The 13,888-nt window shown below is 43.6% G+C and overlaps 4 protein-coding genes across 4 annotated transcripts; 2 read left to right on the top strand and 2 right to left on the bottom strand.

The window, feature by feature from the left end:
• Nucleotides 1-1,852: 1,852 nt before the first annotated feature.
• On the bottom strand, nt 1,853-5,041 carry FA14DRAFT_159561 (RhoGAP-domain-containing protein). The gene has a single exon (XM_025498272.1). It carries the CDS (start codon nt 4,791-4,793, stop codon nt 1,956-1,958), a length of 2,838 nt encoding a protein of 945 aa, XP_025357863.1. The 5' UTR covers nt 4,794-5,041; the 3' UTR covers nt 1,853-1,955.
• Nucleotides 5,042-5,517: 476 nt separating this feature from the next.
• Nucleotides 5,518-7,611, bottom strand: FA14DRAFT_117914 (putative 5-aminolevulinic acid synthase; the record flags this gene model as incomplete). The annotated part of the gene is made up of 2 exons (XM_025496258.1): nt 5,518-7,292; nt 7,368-7,611. 2 exons carry the CDS (start codon nt 7,609-7,611, stop codon nt 5,518-5,520), a joined length of 2,019 nt encoding a protein of 672 aa, XP_025357862.1.
• Nucleotides 7,612-8,640: 1,029 nt separating this feature from the next.
• On the top strand, nt 8,641-9,672 carry FA14DRAFT_176850 (uncharacterized protein; the record flags this gene model as incomplete). Its single annotated transcript, XM_025500697.1, has 1 exon — nt 8,641-9,672. The coding sequence occupies one exon, from the start codon at nt 8,641-8,643 to the stop codon at nt 9,670-9,672; it is 1,032 nt and encodes a 343-aa protein (XP_025357861.1).
• A 558-nt stretch (nt 9,673-10,230) lies between these two features.
• Nucleotides 10,231-11,881, top strand: FA14DRAFT_159559 (uncharacterized protein). Its single transcript, XM_025498271.1, has 4 exons — nt 10,231-10,437; nt 10,628-10,642; nt 11,013-11,317; nt 11,389-11,881. The coding sequence occupies exons 1-4, from the start codon at nt 10,435-10,437 to the stop codon at nt 11,549-11,551; spliced, it is 486 nt and encodes a 161-aa protein (XP_025357860.1). The 5' UTR covers nt 10,231-10,434; the 3' UTR covers nt 11,552-11,881.
• Nucleotides 11,882-13,888: the final 2,007 nt, after the last annotated feature.

The following is a 13,888-nucleotide window of genomic DNA, read 5'->3' as shown; positions in this document are numbered from 1 at the left end:
AATGGCTTGCTTGATAGCTTGGATTTATCTGCACAATCTGCAGCCGTAATCCTCAGTTCTTTCTGCTAACCATCCGATGGTTTTGAGATATCCCGCTTTGCTGGCTTTCAAACGAATACTTTTTGACCAATCATCTGCAGCTACAATTTATGACTCTTACTAACCATCCGATGGATCTGACATATCCTGCTTTTCCGGCTTCTCGGTAAGTTCTTTCTTTGCAGCTTTGATAAGTTTGCTGCACTCTGCTCTCTTATCCGTGCGTTGAGACCTCTACTGCACCATTCTGCTCTGCAGGTATGAGTGAAGGAGTTAAACCTTTGGATGGTGAAAGTTTGGTGAATGCACCTATCGTTATTGACATGGCCAGCCAAATGACCCATCTATGCATGTGCAACGGGAGCAGCAGGTATGGTATGACATGCTTTTTTTTGAATGGGCTATTCAAATTCAAGTCTTTTCTCATCATGGTCATCCAAAAGGATAAGTAATCAAGTTGGCTGACAAAGGATGTATGCTACCCTACGCACGCACGCACGCACGCCTACGTATACTCCATATTAGCGTGACTTTATGCAAGAAGAAAGTCACTAAAATGACTGAGTTTCATGCTTGACTCTTTCCTTCATCATTGGATTCACGCAGGAGTGCAGAAGTGATGGACATGAGCATGCTAATGGCAATACTTGCGGGCACAACAACTATACAGACTCTCAAATCAGTTCTCGGCGGAACTATTTCACTATACAAAGCTATAACTCATCATCACCACCTGCAAAGCGGGACGTTGCTGCAGAGTTTTCAATGGATAAGAGAGGTTCCTCTTCTTCTCTAGAGTCTGCCAATATTTGCTTGTAAGAGCCCGATGAATGCGAGTGTAGAGACATCATGAATGAAGAAACTTTGACCGGCTTGATCAACCTCACTTCAAAACAAGCAAAGGGAAAGATTGTTAGAGGTATCACGTCATAAAAACTCTAACACGTCAGAAAGGAACAACAGATGTACCACATTAGAAAGGATCGTCGGAGGCTTCATCACTTCAGAAAGGATCAGGAGAGGTGCTACATCAGAAAGGATTGCCAGAGGTATCGCATCAGACAGAATTGGAAGAGGTATCACATCACAAAAGATCGTGAGAGTTATCACATCACAAAAGATCGGGAGAGTTATCACATCACGAAAGATCAGGAGAGGTATCGCATGATAAAGGTTCGGTAGAGGTATCACATGATGGAGGATTGTCAGAGGTATCACATGATTAAAATTTGGCAGAGGTATCACATGTTAAAGGATCGTCAGAGGTATCACATGTTAAAGGATCGTCAGAGGTATCACATGGTAAAGGACCGTCAGAGGTATCACATGGTAGAGGACCGTCAGAGGTATCACATGATAAAGAACCGTCAGATGTATCACACGATAAAGAATCGTCAGAGGTATCACATGATAAAAGATCGGGAGAGGCACCACAAGAGGTAACGCATCACACAGAATCGTGAGAGGTATCTCATCAGGATGTACTACTTTGTCATTTGAAAAGGGTAGACGTGACGAGAGGTTCGACTCTGCTGAGTCATCAATCGATAAGAATGTGCATGGCCCTCAATCTCAAGGTCGTCCATCGGCTCCTTTGTTGCCTATGTGGCTCTCGTCTGTAGATTCAAAAGCATATGTTGACCCGAGTAGACCACGGATGGCAAAACATATTGTTCATTGTTTGGTAATGCTCCATCAAATTCGAAAAGGGATTCCCGCAAGGCCTACAAACAGCAACCGAGATAGGAGATGGTCATCTAAGAAGGCTCACGGGAACGTCTAATCACAAAAGAACAGGCAAATGAAGATTTCCAAAAAGCATGTTTGAATTCTGATCCATCTTTTATACGACAATTTGTATTATACACATGATGAGGAAAGTAGGCATGAAAGATGATATCGTCCGTAAAGCTAAGCTAATTTAAATTCTCGTTGTGCTCTCTGTCATGTTCAAGTGATGCATTCGCACTACTGACTGCAGTCATTGGTGTTGACAAAGCATTATCGATTGGAGTTGACAACAAGTTGGGGTTACCTGCACTATTTTCACGTGAATGCGGTTGTGTTTTAATAACAGGTTTGAACTTGTAAGTCTCGTTGATAAGTTGGCTCATTGTTTTTTTATTTCCTTCATTCGACTCTTGTGGTGCTTTTGTATCATTCCAATCATTACCACTCGTGCTCGCGGACAAATGTGGTTCTTGCGGAGGCAAGTATGCTCCTGCTGCTGTACGAGGAACTTGAGTCGGGAATGATATCTGGTCATTGACAAGACTGCCCTGTTGTATCGGAGATACAGGATCTGGTGGGGACGCAACATCCAACTTCGGAACGACTGTATCTGTTGATTGTTCAGTGGTTGTGATGATGCTTACATGCTCAGGTGCTGTTTCCTCTGCCTTATCGAGAGGATTGAAGTCAGAGTCCTTGCTTGTTAGCATGCTCACACTTCTTGAATGTGACGTGATGAAGCTTTCCTGATCAGCTACCGGGTCGAAATCAAACACTTTGCCCCCGGTTTGAGGAGGCAATGTTGGCATGATTGGGGCTCCAGCATGAGAAAGATCGAAGATAGTATCAGCATACAAAATCAAATCTTCCGTCACCCTATCTTCTTCCATCGCTGCAGCGATACTTGTTGCATCATGCTCAGCTTGCGATAATAGCAAAGGTCCAAAGATTATTGATAAATTTGAAGCATTCATCTTGTTTTGATCAGAATGAGATGCGACCTTTGCCAAATGTTCAATAATCGCTCGTAATGTTGCTTGATTGATTGGCGGTAAACGACGAATGCGTCCTTTTAAGGAAGCAAATCCTGTTTGAATTTGTTCTTGCCTCTCATGAGTATACTTTACTCGATCTTCCCAAGGCATGGGTAAGACAGGCTCTGGCAATTGACGGAGGTATTGCTTCAACACACCAGCAACAACCGTGGCCTCCTCATGTGCTGCATCAAAAGCAAATCTGGATTCATCACGTTCAAGAGCATGGGCAAGATTTTGGATTGCGGAATGCTTTGCACTTGTACGATAGATACCTGGCTGATCAAGCGCTTTTTCTTCGATATACTCGATGCATTTCTGAACAATGAGCGGTGCTTCTGCTTTTGGTGGTCCAAGATGAGGAGGCGCCTGTTGAGCACGATTGAAAGCATAATCCGTCAATGAAACTCCGAACAGAAGATCCCTGCATTCCCCGTATTGATAGTGGATGTAAGGAACCTTTTCGCCTTCAGGTAACACAATTCTTTCTTCCAGTTTACCCAGTTCGTCTCCAAGTCTGTCCAAGGAGCCCTGCAGAAGATTTTCGGCATGCATGCTAAAGCTCAACTGGTTGTTTGCCAAGGATTGTATGGACTTCTCAGCTTGCATCCAAACAGCTTGACAAGTGAGATAAAGCTCTTGACGTGCTTCAATTACACTTGACTTTGCCGCCATAAAGGTCTTTTGTCTTCGCATTCGTAGTGTTTCCAGATCAAAGACTGCTTTTCGATATGCTTTATCTGCTTCGTCCGCTTCACGTTTCGCCTTTACATGTTTTAAAGCTAAATGTTGACTAGACTTTATGCTTCCGGGGCCATTACCAAGCGATACGCCCAAACTTGGTAGGCCTCCTGTATTGCTCTCTGGACTGAAAGCCATACTGCCACCCTCACTTTTATCATTCCCACTTGCGCCTTCTCTCATTCGATTTAGCAATGCGTTCAGCTTCTTTGGACCTTCTTTACGTGCAGTATCCCATGTCTCACGGGATCGAAGTGCTTCAAAGAAATGGCCTTTCTTTTCACTGGCCATTGGACTTGTGGATAGATTGGCTTCACCGCCCATTCGTGGTGATACCCCGGCAGAAGCAGACGATTGACTGTTTTGGGGATCATCACCTTCAGACGATAGCTTTTGTGAATTCTTTGAACGACCTACAAAGCCTTTCAAAGAGCTAGAACGGCGATGCGTAGAACCTTGATCGAGATCGATTCTGGACAATTCTTCATCTGGATCTGATGGTCCAGAAGACATTGCTGGCGAAAGTGTTCTTTCGCTCGTTTCGGCATGAGAAGTTTGACTGCCTTCACGTTGCATAGCAGCTTGACTGAGTAACAATCTTTGATCTTCCACTGCCTCTTGCTGTAATCGTATTTGTTCAACTTCTTCGCATCTTTTGTCGTACGTTTTCTTGGCTCGCGGTAAGGTAGTTTGACGCATTTCATCGTATGCAGACATACTGATCTTTAAGTCATCTTTGACACGTTTTCGAATGCGTTCTTGTGCGTAGCTATACACTGAAAGAGGAGCAATGACACCTTGTTTGATCGTTTCAACGTAATGTGATCGTGCATCAATCTCTCTCAATTGATTCTCTCGAATCTCTTTCCATGCTAGCCTTGCTTTTGGCATATCTGCACCGCCGGGATCGAGTGATAAACAAGAGGCAATCCTTGCGTCCAATTTGACGATAGAATCTTTTGACTTTTCCGTCATATTCTTCAAACCTCGAATATATTCTTCTTCCAATTTGACTCGGTGCTCATACATGGCCAAATACGATTCAGCTTCGAATAAGGTTGATTTGAAAATTTCCAATACATTACTGCTTACGTCTCCTGCGGTTTTGACATAGTATGATGTCATTCGACTGGGTCCTGAATCTGATTGAGAGGTAGTGTTGGAGTCCTGAAACAGACTGGTTGAAGCAGCGGCAGAATTTTGACGATGACCCACCAAGGAGCCACCGATTGAATTGACGATATCCATGATTGTTTAAGCCTCGGTTTGATGAAGAACAATGATGGTAAGTGGCACTCTTTGTGAATCAGTAAGTTGATACTGATACATGAGATGTCATTTAGGAAAGGTATTGATGATGGATGGGATGAAGAGGCAGTGTATGTTGCACAAAGAAAGACCTCGTGTAAGACTTATGTTGCATATGCATCGGTGGAGGGGCACTTTATCAGTGTTGGCTGTGCTGGCCTAATTCATATTAAGTGCCGAGACCCTATCTTATCTTTTACACCTCCTTATGAATAATATACACCATTCCAAATAAATATAAACAGGAGAAATTAGCAAATCTTATAAAGACTAAATCATTCACCTTCGTACTTCTCATACATCATCAATCTATCTTTAAATGAAATATTATACGATCCGAATCAATGTTCGCGGCCGCCGTTTCGGCAATGAAATGTGGTGGGCGTTTGTTATACATTAAGATAGGCTAACGATTAATCTTAGTATACGGAGAGATCTTTAAAGTTATTTTTAGCCGCCAAATGCAGTGCATGCATAAATATGACCACTTCGACTCGCATCATTGCAACACCCCATAAAGATGAATCATTTGTCATAACATTATTCGACATGCAAATGAACTACATGAATGTTAAATTCTGACAAAACTGAGGGGAAACATGGATCTGGCGATTAAAATTGGGGGAACACGAATCAAAAGACACTTTTCTGGTCTCATTGCCATTCAAGCAGAAGCAGCAACGGAAGAAGGCACAGGACCTGAGTTGACAAGATTATCAGCAGCATTCTTCACGGCTGAACCTTTGACAACGTCTGCATCTTCCCAAGCCAAAAGTTCATCATGCCATAATGGAGATGAATCATCACGTTCGGAAGAAGTGAGTAAATCAGCTAAACCATCTTTACCTTGTTCGATTTGATGTAATTCTTCAACCCTACGTAAATCCAATCGTTTCCAAACTTGATCCAATGCATAAACCAAATGAGCAACATCTTCCTCAGAATGGCTTGGGGTTGGTGTGATACGCAAACGCTCAAGACCACGAGGGACGGTAGGGTAATTGATCGGTTGAACGTAACAACCATAATCGTGCAATAACATATCACTTGCTTCTTTTGCCTTATCAGCACTGCCAACCAAAGCAGCAACAATGTGGCTTGGGTTGTGTTGGATTGGAATGCCGGCCAACGTAAGACCTTCTTTGGTTTGACGTGTGCGCATTTGTTGTGATTTACGGCTATCGTTTGATTCCATCAAAACTTCAATAGCTGTACGAGCTCCAGTCAAAACACTTGGAGGCAAGGTGGTGCTAAAGATGAATTGTGGTGCAAAGCTGCGGATAACGTCCACCATACGGTTTGAACCGGCGATATAACCACCAACGTTACCGAATGCTTTACCCAAAGTACCAGTGATGATATCAATGCGATCCATCAAAGTCTTTTGTTGGCCATTTGCAGCCGCGCCACCCGCAGCTTGAACTTCCCAATCCAAGTGTTCTGCAACACCTGCTCCACGTGGACCGTACATACCAACGGCGTGTACTTCGTCCAAGAATGTCAGAGCACCATACTTTTCAGCGAGCTCGATTGTACGCTCGATCGGTCCAACGGTTCCGCACATGGAATAGACACTTTCAAAAGCAATGATCTTAGGCGTATCGATTGGGAAGGACGCCAATTTAGCCTCCAGATCTTCCATGTCATTATGCTTGTAGATAACTTTACGAGCAGTGGAATGACGAATACCTTGAATCATAGAAGCATGGTTGCTGCTGTCAGAAAAGATGACACAGTTTGGTAATTTGGTACCCAAGATACTCAAAGTGGCATCGTTGGCAGCATAACAACTACCGAAGACCAGAGCAGCTTCTTTACGGTGCAATTCGGCAATCGTTGCTTCAACACTTTCGACATGTTGATTATGACCAGCGATGTTACGCGTACCTCCAGCTCCAGCACCGTATTTGAAGAGAGTGCCAGCCATAGCCTGTAAAACCCTTGGATGACGGCTCATGTTTTGATAGTCATTTGAACACCAAACCGTGATCTCTTGTGTTTCATCTTCCAAATGACCACGTGGAGCTTTATCAGCCAAACGATTGATGTTGTTAAAGTAACGGTAAGAGTTATCAGCATGCTTTGCGGCTAAGTCTTTGTGATAAAAGCCTTCGTAGTCAAAACCGGGCGTCTCTTTTGCCGCTGGCTCGGGTTGCTGACCAAGACCTGAACCTGGTGTACGGGTTTGAATTTTACGCTTGATACTCTCACGTAAATCGGTTTGAACTGTTTGTTGTTCTGCTTTTTTAACAGATTCTTGTGCAGCCGCAGCTTTTGCATGAGGGCATTGGGTCACATCACCTGAGCCACCGGTACGGATACCTTCTTTCGCATGAATACGATTGATTTGGTTGTTGGTAGCATAAGAAGCATTTCTAGCTTCACTTTGAACGACGTAATTGCGAGTTTGTTGTGCGCCGGCAAAGGGGCAAACGGCACCTGGCGTAATGGCAAATCCGTGCGGGTTTACCATCTTACGTGGATTGGCAGGTGAAGAAGCTAATGTTCTTGGACCTGAACCAAACAAGAAAGAAGCAGCTGCAGATGGCATTGCTGGAACGGCTGCGACGGCATCGTTTGGACGTGAATCGATGGCCAAAGACATTACTGGGCATTGTTGAGCGCGAACGGCTAGACAATTTGGTCCGCCGGGCAAGTAAGCTTGAGAGCTCAAACTACGCAATTGGACAGCAGTTGTTTTGCTCAAATAAGGGCAAGAGGAGCGAAATTTGGACAAACTCGAAAGTGAGCGATCCATCTTTGATGATAAGAAAGATTGATGGCGATCAGAGCCAGAGATGGTTGTAGTTTGAATGCAAGAGAAGAAAGACGCGAGCGAATGAATCTTTAGCACTTAGTAATCCTTGAAAATCATCTGAGTTTTGCCGTACAGAAGAAAAGAAAAGATGTTTTCGGCAAGTGGCCTTTCGCCTGGGTAAAAAGGTTTAGTGCTTTCCTGCAGTGTAGCACGCAAGGTTAATTAGAGTGAGCCGCGATTCATTGACTTCCCACACCCAAACTGCAAGAGAGTAGAGATGCCCCACTTTGTGCAATCGCCGTTGTGGTACCACTTTTGCGCGGTTAACGTGCCTAAGTAATTATAGCCTTTTTCTACGCGTGTTATATAGAATATCACACACACAACACAGCGAATAGGCGTGACCCAATAGATCAGTTGTCTGTTCGGGGAGATGCTCTGACCGGGCTTTTTAAAGAATCGGGTCAATGAGAAAGAACACTGATAAAGTGCATTTTGCTAGATTCTCGAAAAAGCTACTAGCGCATTGCTTATAAAAAAGTGTTTCTTCTCGCGCTTGAATAAGCCGAAGGGGCAGCTCTGGGTGTTAAAGGGGCTTAAAGAGAAGGCAGCGTAAATATTCCTTCAGCGCGTGTAGAAGCGCGGGGAATGATTTCCAGCAGCTTATATAGAGAGACGGCTTATACAGATTCTTTCTAACTTCTAGGCACTGTAGGGAAGCACTCATTTACACTGTTCGGCAACCAATTTAATTAAGAGGGAATATTCTATACAGAGAGTGGAGGTAAACGCTTTCGGATGGTTACATTTCTGCCCCGATTGTATTGCATCGGTTGTATTGAATTTGATAGAGTAATAGATCTTGGCTTGTCTTTTTTTCAAATCTGTCAAAGTTCTATATAATTCCATCCACATCCCCATCACTGCCCCTTCTTACCATCATCAATAACCTATTTCAAACTGCATCATCCACTCAATTCTCGCGAAACAGACGTCAAAGGTCGATTACATTTCATTCCAGCAGACAATATGAACAACGTTGCCGCTCCTGCTGCTATTCCACCAACTGAAGTGGATCAAAAGATCGATCCATCCATCGCTACTGCCATCACAACTGGCGGAGAACATTCGCATGAAGCATCAGGAAGTGCTGCTCCTGCTTATACAACTGCTCCAGGTACCGGAGAAGCTTCAAGCGGTGCTGTAACTGCAGGTGCAGAAAAAGGGGCTGAAGTACCACCAACAACAACTACTACCACTACCACAATCATCACTACCACAACAGGTCCAAATGATGGTTCTCCAACATCTCCAATTCCCGGTACCGCACCCACTTCTCCAATCGTCGGTGATACATCTACTTCAAGTGGAATTGCTCCTGGCTCAAATTTGACCGCAGCTGCCATTCCAGCAAATGCAGGTTCTACCACTAATGGAAGCATTGCAAGCCCAGTAACCGCTGATCAACCAACCTCAGCAATCACAAACGGATCTGCCGTTCCTGCTGCTGTCAATGGTGCAAACGGTGTTAATGGCACGCAAGATTCAACCACGCATTCGGCCATTCCTGATGCTGCTGCTGGTGGTGCTCTCGGTGCTGCTGGAGGTGCAGCCGCTGCTCATCATGCTGAGAAAGAGAAAGCTCAACCTGAAATGGCTATGAAACCAAAAGAAGCAAAGCAATACACTAAATTATTGAAGAAAGAAGCAAAGAATGATGAGAAAGATTTGGCAAAGGCAATCAAAGATGCACAAAATCTTGAAAAGCCGTTGCGAAAAGCCAACAAGGCAGAAAAACAAAGTGAAAAGCGTCATCAATCTGCTATTCATGATGAACACAAAGCCTCGAAAACGTTTAACAAGTACAAATTGGAATTCGAGAAAGCACAAGCTGCTTTGAAAAAAGCTGTAGATGAATTGGACATCAAAAAGAAACATACAACGGCAACACAAGAAGCTTTTGATAAGGCAAAGAAGCGTATCGATGAATTGCGCGATCAAAAGATTGTCAATGACAAAGACCGTGCTCGTCGTCAAGCCAGCATTACAACAACTAATTAGACGAAGTCTGAATTGCCAAATGACGATATTTGATACGATAATGCCCCAATGACGACCGAAATGGAACCAAATGATACCCTTCCTTTTTTGCCTTCTGGCCAATGGGCGACTTTCTTGATCCTCTTTCAAAATTTGTGCTTTTTCTTTCTTCAATTCTGCTCCTTGCTTTTTGTTTAATGAATGCTTGGTGTTCAAGTTTGAATGGAATATTTCCAGCTTCAACTTACCAAGTCTTCTAAATCCCCTGCTTATGCTGTCCTCAAATGTGTGTGTCTCTCTCTCTCTCTGTTTCTGTTATTGTCTCTAATCTTTAATTGAATACATCTACGCTCAATGTGAGAAGGCAGCCAATTCAGCGGGAATAAATGATCACATACAGGAATAGATCTCGCCAACGGCATACATCATAGGGTATGAAGTAGCCTTGAAGCATGTTATTCCGCCAGCACATTTGCTGCAAAAAAGGGCGAGAGATGCAGTGCGTGGGTGTACAGAGTATGTGTTGCTCTTTTTTTTCTAGGGGTCACCTCTTAGGCTAAATTTAACAACAGTGGTAAAGTCACTAATAAAACAATCAACACAATCAACACGACGACGTGTAAGAAAAAGGGCCAGCAGCAGCCAGCAAAAAAGAGTCCCATTTGAATCGCACGCGTGCGCACGGCCATATAAGCACTAACACAAACTCATTCACACCTAATCATCCTTTACCTCTTTCTTCATCATCATCTTTTTTCACATTCTTGACATCTTATCTTCATAATGGTAAGTCATCTCAAGAAAGAATCCTCAGCCTACCAACGCGAGATTTCTCGAACCTTTCCGAAGGGATGACAACCGATCGGATACCACTTCATCAAGATAGGCAACCCGATTGTTGATATCATCCTGCTTCGTGAACTGATAGCTGACTTCTATTTGCTTTTCCCGCTCCTCTCTAATCTGATTGTCGTAGGATCGCATCAAAGAGGTAAGTGTCGTAAAGAGTCTTCTTTCAAAATAACTTTCCTTTAATGGTTCGATTCTTACAGTTCTCTTGTTATTTTCTCTTTCCTCTTCCCGCTTCCCTTCCCGATCGTCTTCCTTGTCACCTTTCGCTATGACAACAACACCGCAATCATTGCAAATGGCTACTTCATCGGACGCATCTAATGAACTTGGACTATTCGATCTTGAACCTTTTGCCCCGTTGATCGTACGCCTATGGGAAATTCTACTGTTTCTGTCCGTGCGCTGCAATCATGCTTCTTGGATCCGAAATTGACCGAATGCGAAACTGCATACATTCTGGTCCTTCTACTCACATCATATTCAAACATTAACCACCATCACCCAAACAGAAATTGAACTCCTTACGCGCAGAAGCAGACGCTGCTCTAGAACGAGCAGAGGCAGCAGAAGCCAAAAACAAACATCTAGAACAAGAAAATCTGCAGAAAGACCAAGAAATCACATCTCTTCAACATAAGCTCAACGTCATGGAGGCAGATCTTGAAAAGGTCGAAGCGCAAGTGAAGGATCACAAGGCTTCCAAATTGTCAGAAGATGATTCCAAGTCAAATGCCGACATCTTGCAGCGCAAATTATCCATGTTGGAAGAAGAACTGGAAACAACGGAAAAGAACTTGCGCGAGACAACAGAAAAGTGAGTGTATGCAAAACTTGATAGCTGTTAGTGATCGTCAACTAAAATTTATTGTCCCATTCTTTCTTCAGACTCCGCCAAGTTGATGTGAAAGCAGAACACTTCGAAAAGCAAGTTCATCGTGTTGAATCAGAGCGCGATCAATGGGAGAGAAAGTTCGAAGAAGCGCAAGAAAAGTATTATGCTTCGAAAAAAGAATTGGACGAAGTTGTTCAACAAATGGAAAGCCTTTGATATCGTTGACCACATTTCAACAGTCTTGCTGCTGGCAACACACCATTCTTGTATTCGATAAACTACTTTTTTTCAAATTCTCACAATTGACCATTGTAATCCCTAAATGTGAGCTGAAGAGTGATATGACATTAAATAGTGATTGCGGATGATATGTCGGCCAACTTGATCACCAATGCATCACAAAGAGCTTACTTCCTCTGGAAGATTTGAATTTTCCCCTTTATCCTTCAAACACCACCTCCCACATTCCTGTGCTTTCGACGGTTGACTTCCCCCGATCTCAAAAACATGTATGAAGCAATAAAGAATGAAACAAGATGTGGCCTACACTGAGTTCATTAATATGGAAGGTTGAGTATATGCTAATGGCGATAGTCAACGACAATTTATTACTCATTCTTTTCTCAGACTCCGCAAAGTAGATGTGAAAGCAGAACATTTTGAAAGTCAACTTCATCGTATTGAATCAGAGCGCGATCAATGGGAAAACAAAATTTGAGGAAGCGTAAGAAAAATACCCTGACTCAAAAAAGAGTTGGGCGAAGTTGTTCAACAGATGGAAAGCTTCGATTTCATTAACGACGTTCCAATGGTCTTGCCTTAAGCATCATATCATTTTTCTATTCGAGATCTACTTTTTCTATTTTCATTTTACTATTCGAGACCCACTTCTTTCTATTCCAGACAATTGTCCATTCAAACCCCAAAAATGAGCTAAAGAGTGATATGGCATTACTGTGTACATGTATGCACCTCAACACATTCCCACGATCAATCATTTTGCATTTCATTTGGCGTTCGATTCGGAGCCGTGTATTAAATCAATATAATTAATCCTTTCACCGTCTTCCTACCACCATCCAGCAAAAATCATGACTAGGGGCATCTTTCAATTGTCCCCATCTCCACCGCCATTCAAGGCTTTCGATCCATCTGAAGTGATCGATCTTGATACATTACACATTGACTCATCACCAATAAAGGATATTTCAACAAAAAGAGAAGATCCATCGAAAAAACAAAACTCACTCGAAACTCGCGCATACATCCAAGTTCAAACAAGTTCTCCCACGACAAAAGGAAATGATGTTTCTGCCACGAAGAGAAATGATGTGTCTGCCACGAAGAAAAATGATGTTTCTGCCACGAAGAGAAATGATGTTTCTGCCCCAAAGAGAAATGATCTTTCTGCCACAAAGGGAAATGATGCTTCTGCCACAAAGGGAAATGATGCTCCTGCCACGAAGGAAAATGATGTTCCTGCCACAACGGGAAGTGATGTTCCTGCCGCAAAGAGAAAAAATCCTCCTGCAGAAATCAAGGAGCAGGGCGCAAAGCGTTCCCGAATTCGCCCTCGTCCTCGTCCCAGCGTTTTGGACGGCATTCGAGCACCGGAAGTACGTGAGGGAAGAACTTCGGTAGAAGGAGCGATGGAAACGGATGGCTTCTCCAAAAAGTCGAGCCCTCCTATCAATCCTACAAGCTCTTTGACGCCATCCGAAGATGCACCATTACACATTGACTCATCACCAAAAAAGGATATCTCACCAAAAAGAGAAAAGTTATCGAAAAGGCAAAATTCACACGAAACTCGCGCATACATCCAAGTTCAATCAAGTTCTCCTACGACAAAAGGAAATGATACTTCTGCCACGAAGAGGAACGATGTTTCTGCCACAAAGGGAAATGTTGTTCCTGCCACAAAGGGAAATGTTGTTACTGCCACAAAGGGAAATGATGTCTCCGCCACAAAGAGAAAAGACCCTCCTGCAGAAATCAAAGAACAGGGCGCAAAGCGTTCCCGAATCCGCCCTCGTCCTCGTCCCAGCGTTTTGGATGGTATTCGAACACCGGAAGTACGTGAGGGAAGAACGTTGGTAGAAGGAGCGATGGAAGCGTATGGCTTCCTCTCCAAAAAGCCGGGCACTCCTCTCAATCCTACAAGCTCCCTCACACCACTCGAAGATGCACGCTTTTCCAAAAAGCCAAGCACTTCCGTCAATCCTACAAACTCTCTGACGCCACGCAAAGACGTACCCTTCTCCAGAAAGCCGAGCCCTCCTGTCAATCCTACAAGCTCTCTGACGCCACTCGAAGACGTGGCAAGAGAGGATGGCGAAATCTCTAGTGCCATCGATTCTGATCACGATGACAGGGTACCCACTAAGAGATCAACTACGAAAAAATTTTCTAAATTTGCAGATCCTGCTGCCGCAAGGAGAAAGTTGCAAATGAGTTCCAGTCAGGAGCAGCAAGAAGGATCTTCGAAGAAAACAAACAAGGAACAGAAGAAAAGAGGCAGGCCACCAAAGGCGGCCAAATCGGCAGCACATT

The sequence above is a fragment of the Meira miltonrushii genome, assembly GCF_003144205.1.
Source record: "Meira miltonrushii strain MCA 3882 unplaced genomic scaffold FA14scaffold_1, whole genome shotgun sequence".
In the NCBI taxonomy this organism is placed as follows: Eukaryota; Fungi; Basidiomycota; class Exobasidiomycetes; order Exobasidiales; family Brachybasidiaceae; genus Meira; species Meira miltonrushii.
Note: the sequence above shows the minus strand (reverse complement) of the source record. Positions and strands in the feature narration are given on the sequence as shown.

What these genes read in the sequence shown, in the direction of transcription:
- FA14DRAFT_159561 (XM_025498272.1), bottom strand. Translation starts at nt 4,793, where the DNA reads ATGGATATCGTCAATTCAATCGGTGGCTCCTTGGTGGGTCATCGTCAA.
- FA14DRAFT_159559 (XM_025498271.1), top strand. An exon ending in TTGCGCGAGACAACAGAAAA is followed by an intron (nt 11,318 to 11,388) that starts GTGAGTGTATGC and finishes TTCTTTCTTCAG; the next exon opens with ACTCCGCCAAGTTGATGTGA.